At 52.9% G+C, this 21,107-nt stretch overlaps 1 protein-coding gene across 2 annotated transcripts in view; it reads right to left on the minus strand.

The window, feature by feature from the left end:
- Positions 1 to 21,107, minus strand: part of ZFYVE28 (zinc finger FYVE-type containing 28) — a gene marked incomplete at both ends in the record, with an annotated part of 113,486 nt that overhangs the window by 16,910 nt on the left and 75,469 nt on the right. For both annotated transcript variants that reach the window (XM_082610478.1, XM_082610477.1), the window contains one exon: positions 15,225 to 16,463. In XM_082610478.1, coding sequence (XP_082466604.1) covers positions 15,225 to 16,463 — 1,239 coding nt within the window. The remainder of the gene's footprint in view (positions 1 to 15,224; positions 16,464 to 21,107) is intronic.

Below are 21,107 nucleotides of genomic sequence, written 5' to 3' on the forward strand. Positions count from 1 at the left end.
CTCTGCTTGTAGGCGCCTCTCAGCCATGCCCTCGCTGTCACAGACAAGACAAGCGCGCTACGGCCACAGGGCGTTGCATGGACATCGCTAGGCCCAGAATGCCTTTGTCTGGACACCCCCAGAGGCCCCCATTCTTTTGATCCATCCCAGCATCCTCTAACAGAGACGCTTTCCTTGGCCACCAACAGAACCTCCACTTCCTTCCCCCACCCTGCATTACTGCTCCTGGGGCGCTTGTCTCCCTGACGCAGCACGTGTGTGCCGACTAGCAGTCTCGCTCCGGAGAAAGCGGGGCCGGCCACGCAGCGACTTCTGTCTGTCTGTTCACTGCTCTGCGCCCAGCATCAAAGACATCCCACCCCGCACCCCGCGAGCCTTCCAATCTGTATCCACTGAACACATGGCACAAATTCCTTAGACACAGAGGAAAACCAGGTGCGGGCTGTCTGTGGGAATAAAGGCTTTCTCCTGTGATCGAATGCTAAGCGGACTCAGGAAAAAATCAACCCGCAGGGCCTCCTGAAGCCTCACAGCTTTGGAGGTTTCTGTCTCTACGTTCTCCTCCTCTCCTGCTGCATCCAGAAAATGTGTCTGACAGAACGACTCCTCACGAGGGCCCCCCCACAAAAGACATGTCCACATCAAATCCCCAGGACCTGTGACCGTGACCTTATTTGGAAAAAAGGCCTTTTCAGATGTAGTAAATTAAGGATCTTGAAATGAGATCATCCTGAATTATCTGGGTGGCCCTAAACCCAATGACAAGCATCCTGACAAGGGAAAGGGGAGAAGACAGAATCAGGGAGGCTGCTACGCGAGGATGATGAAGAGACTGGTGTGACGCAGCCACGAGCCCAGGAACAGCCGGAGCCGCCAGGAGCCAGAAGAGGTGACGAAGGACCATCCCCTAGAGCTTCCAGCAGGGGTGCAGCCCAGCCCGCAGCTTGGCTTCCGGCCTCCAGGACTGTGAGACTATACATCTCTGCTGTTGAAGCCGCCCAGTGTGTAGTGCTCTGTATGGGACCACAGGACACCAGTCCAGAGGGGAGGCTGTGGTCTAGTCCTGAGTCCATCCCTCACCCGCCGGGCGACCCAAGGGGTGACGTGGCCCAGACCCTGCTGCTCAGGCCCAGAACGGGCAGTAAAATAATCGCTGGTGGGTGCAGTAAGGACAAGGACGACCACGTCTGAAGGGCGGGCCCATCGCGGACGCCTCGGTGCCCGAGCGCTGGTAGGGGAGTGTGAGGCCACAGCGAGGGGGCCCGAGTGACAAAGTGTCCAAAGAAGCGGGCACACTGGCGTAATTTACGGATGGGGCACCTTCAGGGGTCTCTGGGAGTGAGACGGCTCTTCCCCGCCCGGGTCTCCCCTCAGCCAGTGGGCCCTGAACTGGCAGGGGGGTGGGGGCTGGTCAGAACCGTGATGACAGCCTCCCAGAAGATCACAGCTGCATCTTCCCCAAAGTTCCGAGCAGAGACCATGGGGCTCACAAGGACAACCCCAAGGGCTCACCATCCCTAAGAGCGACCCAGTACGTATTCTGCCCAGATAAGCCCTGACTTTCATCTCATTTGAGGACCAGCTGCAACCTCGAGTTCACATATTCCAGCCCTGCCTACCTGTAAACAGACCTGGTTCTACGGTGCTTTTCAAACCCACTTCTAGACACATTGCGCTAGAGCTCATATTTTTAGAAGATATAATTTATTTGCATATTATCTGTGCATTCCTTTAAAAATGAATCCTGTCATGTTTTAAAAGTGAAAGGTTTTTTCTGGCGGGGGGTGCCCACTCTGTGTGGCTTGCGGGATCTTAGTTCCCTGACCAGGGATTGAACCTGCGCCCCCTGCCATGGAAGTGCGGAGTCTTAACCACTGGATCACCAGGGAAGTCCCAAAAAGGACTTTAAATGAAATCCCAGGTGTGTTACACGCTAAAGAGAGACCGTTGTTATGGGAAAACATTGTAGCTTGTCAGGCTGGACCATCCACTTACTGAGCAGAGCTGTGCCCTCAGCCATCTCCTCCCCGCGGGCCAGTGCCATCTGTCCTGGGGAGGGGAGGACAGCCAGTGGCCTGCACCACTGGGGTCCCCCACCAGGCCCCTGGGAGGCCCAGGGAAGGAGCCTGGTCCTCACTGGTCAGTCCCTGTGACCACAAGGTGGGGGCCAGGACAGTGACATGCACACAGAGAGAGAGTGGGCAGGCCCCTAAGGGTGGAGGGCTGCATAGCCGTCGGGGCACATGTGGGTGTGGGGACGAGTGTGACACGAGAGCACACACACTCAGGCTCCCGTGACCACAGGAACAGCAGTGGTCTCCACGTGCCGCACTCGTGCACACCGGGGTCTCATTCACATACTGTCCCTCGAGGGATGGTTTCAGGCCTCATCATTTTCTTCTATAAAATGGGAATAAAGAGAAAGACAAATACCGTATGCTAACACATATATATGGAATTTAAGAAAAAAAAATGTCATGAAGAACCTAGGGGTAAGACAGGAATAAAGACACAGACCTACTTGAGAATGGACTTGAGGATATGGGGAGGGGGAAGGGTAAGCTGTGACAAAGCGAGAGAGTGGCATGGACATATGTACACTACCAAACGTAAGGTAGATAGATAGTGGGAAGCAGCCACATAGCACAGGGAGATCAGCTCGGTGCTTTGTGACAACCTAGAGGGGTGGGATTGGGAGGGTGGGAGGGAGGGAGACACAAAAGGGAAGAGATATGGGAACATATGTATATGTATAACTGATTCACTTTGTTATAAAGCAGAAACTAACATACCATTGTAAAGCAATTATACTCCAATAAAGATGTAAAAAAAAAAGGGGGGGAATAATTACACCCACATGGCAAGGACTAGGGACAGTGCGTTGCAAGCGGACGTGCCTGGCCTAAGACAAATGCTCCGGAAGCTGCAGTACTTTCCCACTGGATTCCCACAAGACTGGAGATTAAGGATATAGAGCAGTGAGTCCACAGCCAAAACAACAACACAGGGTTTTAACAAGGCACCGTCACACACAGATCCGCACTGTGGGATCCCGTGGCGCTCGGGGTGCAGCCCACCCCCCTGCCTCCCCTCCCTGGGGCCCTCACAGCTGCTGTTCCCATTCCACAAGGTCAGCAGGACCTCTGAGGCCCCCAGGGAGATCACTGAAGGACAACAGCAAAGACTGCAGTTTGGTTCCAAATACTAAATGTAAACAAGACACTGAAAACTAGCTCATTTCCCGTTTCCTCTAGTTAAGCAGCACGACCACGGATGTCCCGTGAGATGAGCCGGTTGGAGGGAACAAGCATCCTTTGTGTTCTCCAGACTGTCTCCTGCCCACCTCTGTCTGAGCCCACAGGCTCCTGCCCTGCGCAGACCCATCAGGGCTCCCATCTGGGGAGACAGAAGCATAGTGTCATCAGAATCACACCAGTGCCTATGCCAGCTGGGGACAGTCACCAGGCAGCAGGGAAGGCTTCCTGGGGGAGAAAGCACGGCCTGGCAAGAGGTGTGACTCTACCGTCTATAAGTCCATGAAGACCCCAGCCGCCCCGCACATGGGGCCCATAGTGCCCGAGGACTCGGCCTCCCCAGCCTTGGGCAGCCCCACCCGGAGCCTGCCACCTATAAGTTCCGACCTGTTTCCGCTGCCTGCGAGCCCTGCAGAACCGGAACCCTCATGGCGCCCTGCCTCCCCCCCTTCCCACCACCTTCCTGGCGCAGTGCTTGTCCACTGCACACGCTCCAGTAGCCCTGCCTGTCCCCGGGTGGGGCATTTCTCGCAGATTCTGGCCTCAGGGCCCACTTCCCCACAGAGCTGCTGATCACAGCATCCGAGAAGTGCCGGCCTCCCTCCCCAGGGACAAGGGCTTCTGCCTCCCCGGCCCCCATCCTGGCCCCAGGGCCAGCGCTCAGGAAAACCAACCAGGAGCTTGGAAGAGGGCCTGGCTCTGAGGAGGTCAGGCCCCATCTGTGAAGTCAGGTGAGCACCTGCTACGGGGTTGGGGGTGGGGGCACATGAGGCCCTAGCTGGGTGCACCTGCCCTCGATGGGCCCTGGGCTGGTGGCAGGGAGGGGAGGCCCTGCCATGGGGAGGGCTCCCAGGGTGGGGCTGGGAAGTTAGGAGAGGTCAGACAGCTCAGGCTGAGGGCCTTCGGGCATCAGTCCCCTGCTTTCTAGGCAGGAGAATGTAACCTCCCAGAACCACCGTTTACTTGTCTGTAAAATGGGAAAACAGTACCACCACCCACGGTCCTCTGGAGAAGGACTCACAGTGGGGGTGGGACGGTGGGTGCGCGTGTCTGCCTTGTGCTGTGTGGCCCTGGGTCTGTAACGCGGGGCTAATCACAGCCTCTGCAAAGGGCCGGGGGTGCCAGATGTGAGGCTGGGGGTGGGGGAGTGGCCTCAGGGCCACAGGCTCCCACCACCACCGTGGTCCAAGAGGCCAGCCCCAGAAGGTCATGCAGGAGCTGGGCATCAAGCAGGGCCCAGTCCAGGAGTGCCCGAGGTCTGCCCCAGGCTGGTCTGTGGGCACACGTCCCACTGTGACCACCTGGAGTCTCTGGTCATCACTGTGGTGATCCAGAAGGAACATTCCCTGCGACACTTGTGGGGAACAGCCAGGGAGCCGCAGCCACCCCTCGTCACCAGGGACACTCTGCAGAGCCCTGAGGGCTGAGGAAGTTCTGGGAACCTGCGGCTTCCCCAGACGGGGAGGACAGACAGCAGACACCCTGCCTGGTGACTGCTGTCCTCTCTGAGCCATCCTGGCCTGGCAACTGACTGATGGCATGGCCTCAGCCAGCAGGGTGGACCTGGGCTCCGTCAGAGCCACTTCCCCTGTCACAGGCCACAGGCTGTGCTCAGAGGAGGAAGGCCACTCAGGCTGGTCCCCCTGGAGTCCGGAGGCAGGGAGAGCCAGCGGCTCCCAGGTCCATCTCATCCGCTGGCCACCCCCCCCCCCAGAGGTGGGTCTGTGAGACAAGGGGCAGCTCCTCCTCCAGGGCTGGGGAGGGCCTGATGCAATGGTGCCATGTGACTGGAGGGTGGTAGCCCTAGCAGGTGGCCTCCTGTGTTGCTATGGCGACCCCTCCATGGATCCCACAGCTGCCCTGGCAGGTCCTACGTGTCTACCAGTCCCTGGCACATCTGCCTCTTCCAGCTTTGTCCACTCATGAGGCTACAATGTTGCCAGGGCTCAAGGGGGTGGAGGGTATAGCAGAGCTGGGCAGGGCCCCAAAGCAGCTGCTGACACCCACCACCTATATCTAGTAAAGAAATTGAAATTGCAGTTAAAAACCTTTCCATAAAGAAAACTCCAGGCCCAGATGGCTTCACTGATGAATTCTACCTAATATTTAAGTCAGAAATAATACCACTTATACAAAAACTCTTCTGGAAAATTGAATAAGCAGGAATGTTTCCCAACTCATTTGAGGATCTTAGCATTACTCTGATACCCAAACCTTAAAAGGACATTTACAAAAAAAAGAAAAGTACTGCCTAACATTCCTCACAATCAGATGCAAAATCCTTAACAAAATTTTAGCAAATTGAAGCCAACAATACATAAAAAGGATAATACCTAGTGACCAAGTAAGGTTAATCCCAGGAATGCAATGGCTTAACACCTAAATATCGATCAATGTAATTTATCACATTAACAGACTAAAAAATTAAAACTATACGACAATCCCAAAAGATGCAGAAAAAGTACTTGAGAAAAGTCCAGCAAACCGGGAATGAACTTCCTGAACCTGAAAAAGGGCATCTATAAACATCCTACAGCCAACATCACACTTAACGGTAGATACTGAATGCTTTCCCTCTGAGAGCAGGAACAGGGCAAAAATGTCCTGTGTCAACTCTTCTGTTCAATGTTGTACTTGGAGGTCCTCCCCAGTGCAAAAATGCAAGAAAAAAAAGGAAAAGACATCTAATTAGAAAGGAGACAGAAAACTGGCTTTATTCACAGATGACAACATCTGTGTAGAAACCCTGATGAAATCTTCATAAAAACTACCATATCTAATAAACTGAGTTTAGCAAGGTTGCAGGAGATAAGATCAATATACAAGAATCAAGTATCTCTATATAAGCAATGAACAATTGGAAACTGAAATTATAAAGCAATACCATTTACAATAGCATCAAAAATATAAAATACTTAGGGATAAATCTGGCAAAAGATGTGCAAGACCTCAACAACACAAACTATAAAACTTTGCTGAGAGAAATTAAAGACCTAAATAAATGGAGAAATATACTGTGTTCATGAATTTGAAGATTCAGTATTACTAAAGTGTTAATTTTTCCCTAGTTGATCTATAGATTACACAATTCCAAGCAAAGTCCTAGCAGGCTTTTTTATTTTTTATTTTTTATTTTTTTGGTAGAAATTGACAACCTAGTTCTAAAATTCATGTGAAACACAAAGGACCCAGAAGAGCCAAAACAACTTTGAAAAAAAGGAACTAAGTTGTAGATTTATATTACCTGACTTTAAGGGTCCTTATAAAGCTACCATAATCAAGACAGTGTGATGTTGGTGTCAATATAGACAAACAGATCAATTGAACAGACTAGAAAATACAGAAATATATGGTCAACTGATTTTTGACAAAGGTGCAAAGGCAATTCAGTGGAGAAAGGGTAGTCTTCAACAAATGATACTGGAATAATTGGCTATCCTTATGCAAAAACAAAATAAAACTTTGATCCATACCTCACACCATATACAAAATTAACTCATAATGGATCATAGACCTAAAAGTATAAAACTTTTAGAAGAAACAGAAGAAAAATCTTTGTGACTTTAGGTTATGAAAATAACCCTTAGATATGACTTCAAAATCACAATCCATGAAAGAAAAATGGATACACTGGACTTCCTCAAAATTAAGAAATTTTCCTCTTCAAAAGATACTCTTAGAATGAAAAAACAAGCCATAGACTGGGAGAAACGATCTGCAAATAATATATCTGATAAAGAACTTGTATACAGTATAAATAAAGAACTCTCAAAACTCAATAAGGACACAACACAATGAAAAGAAACAGCAAAAGATCTGAATAGACACTTCACTGAAGAGTATAGGCCGATGGCAGGTGAACACATGAAAAGGTGCTCAGTGTCATGAGTCCTTACGGAAATGCACATTAAAACTGCAATGAGACACTACGCACACCACTGGAACAGCTAAAGGTAAGAAGCCTGACCACGTTGAGGGCTGGCGAGGCTGTGGAGGAACTGGAACTCTCACATGCTGCAGCTTATTGTACGACAATTATACTTCCATAAAGCTGTTTAAAACAACTTTAAAATACCAGACTGTGTTCTCACTGTGCTTACGTGCTACCGCCTCGGATGCTGGGCCTTCCTCCCAGAAAAACATCACCTGCCCTGCTGCCCTCCAAAGCTCTCTGGGGTTCCCCACCCCTACCTCCTCTTGCCCCCTCTGCTCCTTCTGGCACCTGGGCCCCTCTATTCAGGTCTCAGTGAAGTCACTGCCAGGGCAGGTGCTCGCTGAAGGAGCCGCCCTGCACCCAGCCGGCACTCTGCGTCTCAGGAGTCAAGTTTATCTTCTCCGGGACCAGGGGCCTTGAAGACCGGCACTGGGTGGGATCACGAGGTGGGGTGGGTATGCTGGGGGAGAGCCGGGACAGGAGCTGTCCTGGGTGCTGGGCTCAGCGCCCCTGCACCTGCCCCCCTGCCCAAAACAGTGGTCACTGCCCCGGCCAAGCCATCCTCCCGGCCCAGAACACAGCAGCTCAACACCCAGCTGTGACTTAGAAAGACTCTGGACGCTGGGAAGGCCCATCTAGGAGGAGGGCAGCACCCCTCCCAGGACCCCCAGACCCAGCCCTGCCCTCTGACCCCAAGCCGGTACTCAGCCTGGCTTCTCTCTCACCCTGCGGGAGCCCCGTCACTCGTGAACAGTTGATCTGATGACAGTCATTAGGCCTAATCTGTTTTTCAAGCGTCTCATTAATTGCAAGTTCTCCTCTTTTTTTTTTTTTTTTGCGGTACACGGGCCTCTCACTGCTGTGGCCTCTCCCGTTGCGGAGCACAGGCTCCGGACGCGCAGGCTCAGTGGCCATGGCTCACGGGCCTAGCCGCTCCGCGGCATGTGGGATCTTCCCAGACTGGGGCACGAACCCATGTCCCCTGCATCGGCAGGCAGATTCTCAACCACTGCGTCACCAGGGAAGCCCTCTCCTCTATTTTTAAACCGCTCAATCATTCTCGTTTTTCCTTCCTGGGGCAGGACGTGGGTGGGAGACCCCGGGGCTCCATGTGGCAGCCGGGACACTGTCACGGGGACAATGGCTTGCGCCCACTGCCTGGCCCCAGAAAGGCTCTGGTGACACAGCCACGATGTGTCCACCCCGATGGGGAGGGAACTGGGCACCGGGCAGGGGCGGGGGTGGGGCAGGAGCTGGTGCCCAGGGTCACACAGCCACCAGGAAGGGGCTAGGGTTAGATCCAGCCCCACCCTGTCACCGAATCCCGGAGGTGGTCCCCTGTGGAGCCCCCAGCAACGGGGCAGGCGGGGCCAGCCAGCGGCTCCTGAGTCTCGGCTCACTGAGCAGTCAGTCAGTCCAGGCAGTGCCCTGTCCCTGTCACTCCCATGTCTTGGTTCACACCCCCTTACCCTTGGGGGTGCCAGCTCAGGACGCGCACCCCAGGACACCCCACACAGTCCTGACGGCCAGCACCAGAGGTTGTGGGTGTTGATCATACACTGGAAAAGGATGCACATCCTTCCAGGTCATGGAGGCTGGTGGACAGCAGTGGCCCTGGGACAGGGCAGGGGCTGACCGGCCCCTGACTCCATCTGCTGGAGGGAAAGTGGATTCAGTGAAGTGTGGACAGAGCAGGTCAGAAGTGCAGTCCTGGGCCTCTGGGAAGGTTTCCCAGTGACAGAGACTCGTTCACCACATGCTGCTCGAGGAAGCTCAGCAGTGCCAGTGCATCCGGCCTCCCCCCTGCTGGGCAGAAAGGCCAGGCTGAGGTCCACGGGCACTCGTGGTGCAGCCTGGAGGGGCCCAGGAGGATCTCCAGCAGCCCCCTCCATACAGGGAAGCAGTCAGTGGCCTCGGGGGGCCAGAGCCCTGCTCCAAGGAACAGAGGATGTGGCCTCCTCTCTGTAGCCCCAGCTGCTCAGGGCTGGACCCAGGGTATCCCCAGGTCCCTGGGGTCCCCACCCCGGCAAAGGACAGTGGAGCCTGGGTGGAAGCACCGGAGCGCCGCGGCTAGCAGGAAGGCGGGGCCGTCCACTGGAGTCGGAGCCAGGCGGGCAAAGAGCAAAGTCAGTGAAGCACAGAGCTGTCGGCCCAGGACTAAGCAATGCTGCAACGTCTGCGACCACCCTGTCCAGCTGCCACCCCACGCGTGGGGAGTGAGAAAGTGGAGGTGAGGCCAGGAAGCAGTGAGACCGGTGATGGGGCAGGGAGGCGGCTCAGGACTGGTAGCGGCAAAGGCTGAGGCAAGGACCAGCCCCGAACAGCAGTGGTAAGGGCCAGGGCGGGGGAGACGTGGAGGAGCCACAAGGAACGGAGGCACGCGCTAGCAAGAGGCCCCTTGGCTCCTCCTCAAGTGGCCGCCAGCCCACGGGCGCCCTTCCTCCCCTGGACCCCCTCCCGCTGCGTTCGCGTGGCAGGAACACACGCTCCAGTGCCACCCCTCAGGCAGGCGAGGAAGCACCGCACGTCGGAAAGTCCCCTCAAGGAGATGTCCCCAAGGTCCCCCCTTTGCCATTACCACCACGCTCAGCAAGGAAGGAGCACATGGTCGAGCACAGGTCACCAGTTTAAGGGCAGAAGCTCAGAGGCCCCTGCCCTTCCAGGTTCCTATCATTCTAACCAAAACGACAGCCAGGGAGGCCCACCGAGTGGGGAGGCAAAGGCACGGCCAGCCGCGGAGCTGAGTAACACACAGCAGGCCAAGCCCGCCGCTGGCACAAGTGGTGACGGTTCCTGATCCCTGAGCCAGGGCCCAGGGCAGGCCTGCCCATGCGTCACGGCCCCGGCCCCCTCCAGTGGGCGGAGACAGCCTCAGAAGGCAAGCCGGCCTGGGCCTCTCACTATGCACCAGGGCAGAGCAGAGTTAACGGCAAAGAAGGAGACCCTGGGACACCAGGAGGCAGTGAGGGGAATGTCCCCTGGCCTTGGGGTGGGAGGAACAGCATCGCAGACCGACTGGAGGAAACGAGAGGCAGAGGACCCGAGTCTCTAGAATGCTCATGAATTTAATTACACAAAACATAACCGAAGACATCTGTAAATCAGAAGATGGCAACAAATAAGACCAAAGGGCAAATAACAAATTGGGGAAAGCTACCTGCAACAAAGACACCAGGCAGAAGGAACATTTCCAAGTCAGCAAGAAAGACACGAAAACCCAACTGAAAAACAGGCAAAAGACAGGCAGAGTCAATTTGCAGAAGAATCAGGAGGAAATGCCCAGGGACACCGATCACCAGAGAAACACAAAGCAGAGCAGCCGAACTCCACTTTGCTTCCCAGATGAGTCAATGCAGCCAGTGCTGCCCAGGCGGGGTGGGGGTGGGTGGGGGGGGTGGGAGTGGGGGTGGGGGGGGTGAGGGGTGGGGGTGGGGGGGGTGGGGGTGGGGGGGTGGTTACTGCTGAGGAAGGGAGTGTGACGGCAAGGGTCATGCCTTTGCTGGGGCGTCTCTACTCCTAAGGGTGGATTCCCAGAGACAGACACAAAACCGTAAGGAGAGGGACCACAAGGCTAATCGACAAAATACGGAAATGGGAAAACGTACAGCAAGTTAGCCTTAAGTCCTACGAATACTGTGTTTTAATGAATTTTGCAGATAAATGATCATTAAATAATATTCAGTGAAAAAAATAAAAGTGAAAAAAATAATAAAACTGCTCATCAGATTTGGGATGGTTTTTATTTCCTTCTTTTACTCTTTTTTATGTTTTCATAAGTTTCTACAATGAATGGGGACCACAATTATAATTAGAAAAAAGCAAGAGTGAGTGTTATTTTTTTCAAGAAGGTTGGAAACACACTTTAGTAAAATGTCCACAGAAAGGACCAAACAGACCCAAGAGGGGGAGAGTTTCCGTCTTCTAGACAAGTGAGCTCTCCAGCCAGCCTCAAGAGTGTGGACAGTTTTGGATGATGAGGTGAGTCTAGGCAAAAAACAGGAAGCTTTTAAAAATGCTAAGTTTTCCCCAAAAAAGGTTAATCTTCAAGCACTGAAAAGGTAAGAAAGAAAAAATCTGAAGGACACTTGGTTCTGAAACATTCTGCCCAGGACTGTGCTGGGGCGACATCCCCCACCCCGGGCAACAGCACGGCTGGAACCGGCCTGCGTACAGCGGGCTGAAGGCCGGGCCTGGGGGAACGTGCAGGGCTCTTCCTGCCCGGGCCCTTGCTCCAGGACCCACCTCCGGCCTGCGCCGTACCCCAGCAGCCCCATCCTTCCACCCAGAGGCTGTGTGCTGCTTGAGTGGGAGGTGACACTCCAGGCGTCCCCGGGGAACGTGGCTCCAAAAGCAGACTCGTGGTTGCGGCTTGGTGCGTCCCTTTCATGGCACCCGACTCAAAGGTGGCACAGAGGTCTGAGGCTGCACCCGTCTGACTCACGCATGGGGCCACACGTGCGGTCACTCCTCCTCCCGCGCATGACAGGGGCCACAGGGGGACCTGCTGGACAGGCAGGCCTCATGGTCAGCTCAGGATGTCGGCTCGTCACGGCCAAGTGATGACCAAGCACGTCACCAGACAGACGGGCTCTCGCTCAGGCAGGTCAAGGGTGATGCCGGCCCCTCCAGGCACTTCGAGCCACGGCGGGTGCCAGCCTCTCCGGGGTCCGTCTCTCCGTCTGCCAGGGGCGGGGGGTCACCTGCACCCGACGCAAGCCTGGCTGTGTTCATGGGAAGCTGCGCACAGATGATACTAACAATGCCAACCGATGCCCGGGATCTCGCCGTCCGAGTTCTGGTGAACTTGCTGCCTGTGTGAGGCTGGTCTTCTGTGTCTGTTTCAACAGGCTGCTTTCACCCCTCCATTCGTGTTAGATCACGCTCTGCAAAGTTGGGCCGCCTCTCCCGCACCCTGCTCAGCCACCTAGGAACCCACGTGCGATGTGAAGGGATGATGCTCCCCACGTTTGCGCTGCCCGCGGAGGGCATGGGCGCCACCTGCTGACCTGATTCTCAGCTGCTCCTGGCGCAGTGCTGGGCCCCGGGCGCCGCTGTCCACGGTCCTGGCCCAAAGGCCTGGCTGCCCTGATCCCCTGGCCACCCTCAGACCCTCTGCACCTTCTGGAAATGCTTCCCTGGGAGATGGGAGCATCTCCCGAGGCCTCCACGGAGGCTGTTTCCTTTTCTCAGCTCAGCTTCTGTACTTGTGCTAAGCCAGAGGAGGCCTGGGAAGCTGCCGGCCTGACGTGAATGAACAGTGTCCACGGTGGGACACATCAGGAAAGCAGGAGGGGGTTCCAGACAGAGTAGGTGTCCACTGGCTGTCACCTGGACACAGAGCAAGAAAAGGGGGGCAGGTCAAAAGCTGAAAAGTCGAAGTATCTGGTCAAAGAATTTGTGATGGTTTCATATCAGCCTTGTAGGAAAATGATCCACTTACCAATCAACTCTGGGCCACTGAGTTGGAGGCCCTGAGGGAGGAAGCCGCTCCTTAGGTTGTGGACAATAATTCATTCCACTGGACATTATGATGTTGGTCTTGCACCTAAAAAATGGCCTCATCAAAAAGAGCTGCTTATTGGGACTTCCCTGGTGGCCCAGTGGTTAAGAATCCACCTTCAAATGCAGGGGGCGCAGGTTCGATCCCTGGTCAGGGAGCTAAGATCCCACACGCCATGGGGCAACTAAGCCTGCGTGCTGCAACTACTGAGCCTGCATACTCTGGACCCACGTGCCACAACTAGAGAGAAGCCCACTCGCCGCAACGAAAGATCCCGCGTGCTGCAAGGAAGATGCCGCGTCCCGCAACTAAGGCCCAACGTAGCCAAATAAATAAATAAATTAAAAAAAAAAAATAGCTGCTCATCGCAGCAACGTCTGTAAGAGCAAGACTGGAAACAGCCACAAGGCAGGTGGCAGGGCCTGACTGCATGGTGGTCCAGCCACACAGTGCAGTCCCACGTGGCTGAAATTGACAGTGGAGACATCTCTAGAAACTGTCATGGACAGGCCACAGGCCTTCAGACTAGAAGGTCAGGAAAGCAAGGCAGAGAAGGATGAGGTCCTCTGCCAAAGAATGGGAGCGGAAAACATGTGCCCGTGTGTGTGTCCGTGTGTGTGTGTGCCTGTGTGTGCCCGTCTGTCCGTGTGTGTGTGCCTGTGTGTGTTTCCGTGTGTGTACATCCTTGCTTCTACTTTTTAGTGTCCATGTGTGTGTGTGTGCTCGTGTGTGTGTCCGTGTGTGTGTGTGTGTGTACATCCTTGCTTCTATTTTTTAAATTGAAGGATAAATTATAAAAAATTGGAAAACTGTAACTTTAGCAGAGGAGTAGAATAAGGTAGAAAGACAGATTTCTCTGGGAATATCTTATTTTGTAGATTTGGCCAGGAACCATGCAAATTTTTCACATAATCATAAAATTAAATTAAATGCAAATGGCAATCTCTATACAGCTCATGCTAAATGGAACAATTTAACCTGCTGTGGGTAAAACTTGGGCATGACCTCAGAAACAGAATGATTTCAAGTGAGTTGAAAGCAGTCACTCAGCTGTATATTCTAGTGGGATATGCCCGAAGGTCAAAAGAACTGTTAAAAAAAATCTTAGATGATGACAAGTATTGGTGAGGACGTGGAGAAACAGGAGCCTCGCACACAACCGGGGATGAAAACTGCCGGCGACAGCTCCTCAGAACATAGGGGCACCATGTGAAGCACTAATTCTCTCCTAGAGAGACACCCAAGGAACTGAAAACTCACAACCACACAGAAACTTGTGCATAGGTGTTCACAGCAGCACTACTCAATGATAACCAAAAAGTGGAAACAACACACCCGCCCATCAACACATGAACAAAATGTGGTCTATCCGTACAGTGGAATATTATTCACCATAGAAAGGAAGTCCTGACACCTGCATGAAGGTGGGTGAACCTTGAAAACACGATGCTCAGCAAAAGAAGCCAGACACAAAAGGTCACATAATGAGTGATTCTACTTATATGAAATGTCCAGAATAGGCAAATTCACGGAGCCAGAAAGTAGATTCGTGGCTGCGAAAGGCTGGGGAGTGCCTACAGAACCCACACAGAAAAGGCTGCGGTGGCGCCTCGGAGTTCAGCTCGAGAAGAAAGAGCGGCCCTGAACCCCACGGGCTCCCGGCCAGCCCCTGCCCATTGCTGGGGGAGCTGGCCACACGCTGCTCCAGGAAGAAGGTGGCAGTGGCTGCACAGGCCTGCAAGGCGTCTGCCCCTGCACCCAGACGGCCCCTCCCTGCTGACCGCCCCTCTGTGCACAGCTCCCGTGGCTGCGGGCAGGGACCTGTCCAGCCTCCGGGCTGAGCCCCCTCCCCTCTCCATCCTCCCACCTCCCTTTGCACACAGTGAAGCCAGGATGGGAGCCTGCGAGGCAGGGTCTGGTGAGAGGACAGTGCAACAGCCGCGTGTGAAGCCCCAAGGCTGGGCCCGGCTCCTTCTTTCCCATGTCCAGGATGGGGGCCGGGGGCATGTGGTGGGTGCCGGGGCAGTGCTGGCTGAATCTGCTTCATTCAGGATAAGCCCCGGGTGTGGGGCAGGGGAGGAAGAGCTGCTGTGAGACAGATGTGTAGGAGCCAGGGTGTCACAGAGCCCAGCCCGCCCTGCCCGCTCAGCTGCCTCTGGGGGAGAGAACAGGGTCCTGGGGGCACTGACCGAGAATCTGCCCCAGGGTGGTCTCGGGATCCCACCGCTGCCCCCGGGGCAGGGCTGAGGGTCTGTGTGGCTAACCGCGGCCCACGGGAGCTGCCACGCCGGTCAGGTGGGTGCTGGGCCCCAGCCCCGGCCGGTCCGCACACGCCGGTCACACCACAGCAGTGAGAAGTGGCGAACCGAGGGCCTGGCGCTGCGCCCACTCACCTGAAGGTGCCCGTCACGCCAGAAACAGGGCGGTCGGGGCTACAGGGGACGCTTCTTGGTTGGATGTGGCAACTGGGTCCAGGAGGGCCTGACCAGCAGCTAAACCGACTAGAGGTGAGTCCAGGGGCCAGAGCGGCTCTTACCTGGAGCCCGGCAGGTGCTGGGGCTCCTCCCCGGCCTCCTCCGAGGGCTGCCCGGCCTCAGCCTCCTTTTGCTCACTCGCTCCGCCGCCCCCTCCAGGCAGCCCGTCTGCCGCGTCCACCTGGGGCCCTGAGGTGTGTGCCAGGCACTTGTCGGAAGTGGGGGCTTTGGGCTCCTGCCCGCCAGGGGCGTCTTCCGAGGGCCGGGGGTCCGGGGCGCCCAGTGCCGTGGGCAAGGCCTCCGGGGCAGGCCGGGCCTCCAGCAGTCCCGCGGTCGAGCCCTTGGCGCAGGCCTTGGTGGAGCCCACGTAAGAGGAGCGGATGACGTTCCCCGAGCCGCACTTGCCCCGCAGGCTCTCTGCCGCGTCCTCCCTGCTGCCCGCGCAGCCCCTGCAGCACACGCAGGAGTTCAGGAGGCTGTTGGCAGCCGTGGCGCTGAGTTTGTGGGGGCCGCCCTCCGTCCCCTCGGCCACCGGCTCCCCTGGGGAGACGCCATTTCCGGGGAGTTCTGGGTTGGCGAGGGCAGAGTCCAGGGAGGTGGACGACTTGGGGTTGAAGATGACCGTGGCCGAGAGCTTCATGCCCCCCGTCCGGTGGGCGATCAGCTCGGCCGTCTGGGCGTCCTCCGCACTCGCCTCCCAGCCATCCAGCTGTGGCTGGGAGTCCGGGCAGCTGCAGGAGCCGGGGCCCACTGCCCGCGTCTGGTCGCCCTGCTCGGTGCTGCTGTTGCTCAAGTCCTCCAGCTCGGCTGCGGCGGCTGCTCCGACCCCCGCCCCTCGGCTCTCCCCGCCCCGCCCTCTCTCCTGGGGGTCTCCCGCCCGCCCAGACCGGCCGCCCGGGGGCGCTGCCGCCCCGTCCACATCCTCCATGAAGAACACCCTCCCCTCCTCCTCGTCGCTGCCCGGCGGCAGCCGTGGGCAGCCCGGGGATGCCTGCCCGAGGGGACCGCCCTCGGCGCCCGGCCCGTGAGCGGGGGACTGGCAGGCATTGGGCGGGGACAGGAGGGAGGACATCGCGTCCCCAGCCCTGTGCACCATGCGGCTGAGCTGCTCCAGCTCCTGGTCGTCGTTCTGCACGGAGCACGCCAGCTCCGCCTCCGCGTGCCTGGGCTCGGCCGGAGCGGGCTCCAGGGCAGGGGGCACCGGGGTGTCCGCCCGGATGGGGAACTCCACATCTTGGGAAATACAGAGGTTCCGTTCCAGCGTGTGAAGCTCCTCCTCGGTCAGGGTCCGCAGCAAATCCCTACAAGGGTCAAGACAGAAGAGTGTGGGTCCCAGAGGCCACACCAGCCCCCAGGCCGAGTACGCTCGGCACCAGCAGAAGAGCAACACGGTGTCCACAGCCTGCAATTAACCTCCCACCATGTCGCTTCCTCCACCAAAAGAGGTTCGTCTCCAGGGATACCCCGTGCCGTGCCGCGGGTCAGGACAACAGGCATGTGGGTGGCTGACTGTGGTTCTAGAATGTGCTCTGCCTTAAAAATGAGACTCTGAACTCTCTTGCTGAAAACAAGAAAGCCCTGATTCTTCGTGATAATAATGTTAATAAATAAAACAAAATTAATTGTATTAATAAAATTATAAATTATTAAATCAATTAATAAGAATTTTCAGGAGTGAAAGGATATATATTGGTTTATATATAGATTTTCATCCTTTGCTTCAACAAATATTACTGAGCACTGCCTATGTGCCAGGCCCTGGGTGACACACAGGAAGACTGGCATGGTCCCTGCTGTGCAGGTTCCGTAGGAAGAGACAGATTAAATAAACAAATATTTATGAGGGAACACTGAAGTCCAATGATGACAACAGCGGCAAAGGAAGGAGCCCAGCAGAAGGAGGGCACAGCAGGGTGCCTTCCCTGGGGGAAGCAGCATTGAACCGACATCCAAGGTGGAGTCACTCTAATGACAATGACGGGGATGAGCCCAAAGCGGGTCCCACAGGCCGGTGTATATGCTGCTCTCCACTGGGAATAGCTCAGGCCCGAGGTCTCAGCGCCTGGTTCAACATCCCAGTGCAGTCGGGGAAACACATGGAAAGGTGCACTTCTCAGAACTGCTCAGCTGTGGATCTTCATACACTGAACACACCCTGCAAACAGCACCCAGATCAAGAAATACAGCGCTACCTGGGCTCCCAGGCGCCCCCCACGTGCCTTCCTGGTCACCACAGTGGTGGTCTCCCCTGTCCTCCTTCTCTAGATAGATGACAATCTGCGGTCTGCACTCCTCCGTGGCAGGCATGTCTGCCAGTGCTATGTTTGTGCAGAGATGCCAGATGAAACACAGGACACCCAGTTAGACTGGAATTTCAGATAAACAGCAAATACTCTTTAGAGTAAGTATGTCCCAAATGGCCCCCACTGGGGACATATTTACACTATATTATCATTTATCTGAAATCTAAATTTAATTGCACACTCTTTTTTTTTTAACCTTTATGTGCAATTACATTTTATTTTTCCTATGCTTTTTTTTTTTTTTTTTGGCTGCTCGGCTTGTGGGATCTTAGTTCCCTGACCAGGGATTGAACTTGCACCCTTGGCAGCCGAAGTCCAGAGTCCTAACCACTGGACCACCAGAGAACTCCCCTTAATCGCATATTCTGTTTCCCTTTGCCAGCTCTGACAACCCTCTCTGGTGAGATTCACGGTCGTTGTAGATCTATTCCGTCTCCTGGTGGAAACGCATCACAGTTCACCTCTGAAGCTGTTCCACCCTGGAGGGGCCCTGGCTGCCAGGGACCCACATCTTTGAGCCCCTGTCCTGGGGAGCATGGGGTGTGTTTCTGCAAGCGCGCATGCTGAGTGCTGGTGAGGGGTGTGTTCCCGCCGACAGCCCACAGGGTCTGCTGACAGTTTTGCATGCCCCACACCCTCATGGGCACTTGGACTTTTCCACTTCATCGTCTCTGGTGAGTGTGCAGTGGTATCTCGTTGTGGTTTAACTGCTTTAGCCTGCTCACTCAGGAGGTTGTGCACCCATTTATACGCTGATGGACCCGTAGACAGCCTCTCTGAAGTGCCTGTTCAGGACTTTCGCCCATTTTTTATTGGGTTAACTGTCTGTTTCTTACCGACTGACAGGAGTTCTTTATGTATTGTGGATTTGAGTTCTTTATTGGATGTTGTGTCCAACTCTGTGGACTTTTCACTCTCTCAAAGGTGTCTTTTGACAAACTGAAGTTTTAAATTTCAGTAAAGTTCAAAATGTCATTTTATTCTGTGATTAGTGCTTTTGTGCCCTGTTGAAATCTTTGCCCACAAAGATGTACTCGATTTTTCCCTCTGAAAACGTTTTTACTTTTCACGTTTGTATCTGCAGTCTACCTAGAATTGATGTTTTCATATGAGTGTATTAAGGATCTTTTTCCTCATATGGATATTTACTGATTCAACCATTCACTGGAAAAAGCCAACCATTCTCCACTGTTCTGCTCTGTCACCTCTGTCATGAATCATGTGTCGGTCGCTCCAGACCCTCTGTTCCGTTGAACGCCCCGTGCACTACATCTCTGCCAGTACGACAACAGCTATATGGCAGGAAGTGTCTCCAACTCTGCTCATTTTTTTAATGAAGCACACCCAGCAGAAATGCACACATACGTTCACAAGCTTGGTCACACCAGCACCATCTGGAAACTACCCAAAAACCATCAAGAGCAGAACAGATAAATAATATTCTTCTTCTTTGTCCTTTTTCTCCAGCAATCTTTTTCTTCTTGGCTATTCTAGGCCCCTTGCCTTTCTAGAGGAATTTTAGAATTAGTTTGTCAATTTCTGCAAAAGAAAGAACCTCCTGGCATTTTGATTGAGGTTGCATTGAATTCATAGATTAATTTAAGAATCACTGATATCTTCTCAATATTAAGTTTTCCACTCCCTGAATATGGAATAGCTATTTATTTAGGTCTTTAAAATTTTGTATCAAGAACATTTTGTAACTTTCAGTAGAGGTCTTAGACATCTCAGATTTATGCTAATTAATATTTATTGACACCATTGTAGATGATAAATTTTTTTATTGTGATAAAATACTTATAACATAAAATTTACCATCTTAACCATTTTAAGTGACAGTTCAGTGGTATTAAGTACATTCATACGGTTGTGCAGCTGTCACCACCATCCATCCCTGTAACAATTTCATCTTGTAAAACTAAAACTCTGTCCTCATGAAACAATAACTCCTTGTTCTCCTCTCCTCCAGCCCCTGGCAACCACAGTTATGCTTTTTGTCTCTATGATTTTGAGGACTCCAGGGACCTCATGTAATTGGAATCATACATTATCTGTCTTTTTGTGACTGGCTTATTTCATTTAGCATGTCCACAAAGTTCATCCACATTGCAGCATGCGTCAGGATTTCCTTCCTTTTTAAGGCTGAATAATATCCCCGTGTATGGCTGGACCATGTTTTGCTTACCCATCCAGCCGTCAATAGCGGCTTCCATGTCTTAACTATTGTGAACGATGCTGCTATGAATACGAGTGTCCAAGTATCTCTTCAAGATGCTTCTTTCAATTCTTTTTGGTATAAACCCAGAAGAGGAACTGCTGGATCATATGGTAGTTCTATTTTAATTTTTTGAGGAACCTCCACAGCAGCTGCACCATTTTACATTCCCACCAACAGTGCACAAGAGTTCCAATTTCTCCATATCCTCCCCAGCACTTGTTTTCTATTTCTTTGATAGTAGCCTTCCTCATGGGTGTGAGGTGGTGTCTCACTGTGGTTTTGATTTGCGTTTCCCTGACAATCGTGATGTTGAGGAACTTTTCACGTGGTGTTGGCCATTCATATATCTTCTCTGGAGAAATGTCTATTCAAGTCTTTTGCCCATTTGCATCAGGTTGTTAGGCTTTTTGTTGTTGAGTTTTAGGAGTTCTCTATATAGTCTAGATACTAACCCCTTACCAGATATATGATACGCAGATATTTTCTCCCATTCTATGGGTTGCCTTTTCACTCTATTGTAGTGTTTTCTGATGGAAAATTTTTGAAATTTCCACAAAGTTCAATTTGTCTATTTTTTTCTTCTGTTACCTGTGCTTTTGGTGTTACATCCAAGAAATCACTGCCAAAATGCAATCTCATGAAGCTTTTGTCCTATGTTTTCTTCTAAGAGTTTTGTAGTTTTACCTGTTACATTTAGGTCCTTGATTAATTTTGAGTTAATTCATATTTATATGGTGTTAGGTAAGGGTCCAACTTCGTATGTGTGTGCATATGTGTGTATCTCTTATCAGATTAAGGAAATTCCCTTCTATTTCTAATTTGCTAAGAGATGTTTTCATCATAAGATAGGCATTAATCTTTCAAATTATTATTCTGTAACTTTCAAAATGATTTGGTTTTTCTTCCTTTTTAAAAAATACAGAAAAACTGATTTTCAAATGTTAAACTATGATGTATATAATTTAAACTCCACAAGACAATTATTGTTTTGTACAGCCCAGATTCATTTATGTTCATTCACATCAGGGTCTTAAGTCTCTCCTGTGCTTCCACATTCCCATCTGAGATTTTTTTCCTTTGCAGGAAGAATTCCAATTCGTTTTTCTTTATGTGCAATCTGCTCATAACAAATTTCTTCAGCTTTGTGTTTCTGAATAACCCACTGTATCACCTGCATTTTTGAAGGATATTTTTCCTGGTTGTAAAATCCTGACTGGCAGCTATTTTCTTTCAGCACTTTATTATTTTTTTAATATTTACTTATTTATTTTGGCTGCGCCGGGTTGTGGCACGAGGGATCCTCGTTGCCACATGTGGGATCTTTGTTGAGGCATGTGGGATCTTTTTCTTAGTTGTGGCATAGGGGATCTTTAGTTGCGACATGAGGGATCTTTAGTTGTGGCGTGCAGGATCTTTTAGTTGCG

This window comes from Mesoplodon mirus (genome assembly GCF_964341445.2).
Source record: "Mesoplodon mirus genome assembly, chromosome: 2".
In the NCBI taxonomy this organism is placed as follows: domain Eukaryota; kingdom Metazoa; phylum Chordata; class Mammalia; order Artiodactyla; family Ziphiidae; genus Mesoplodon; species Mesoplodon mirus.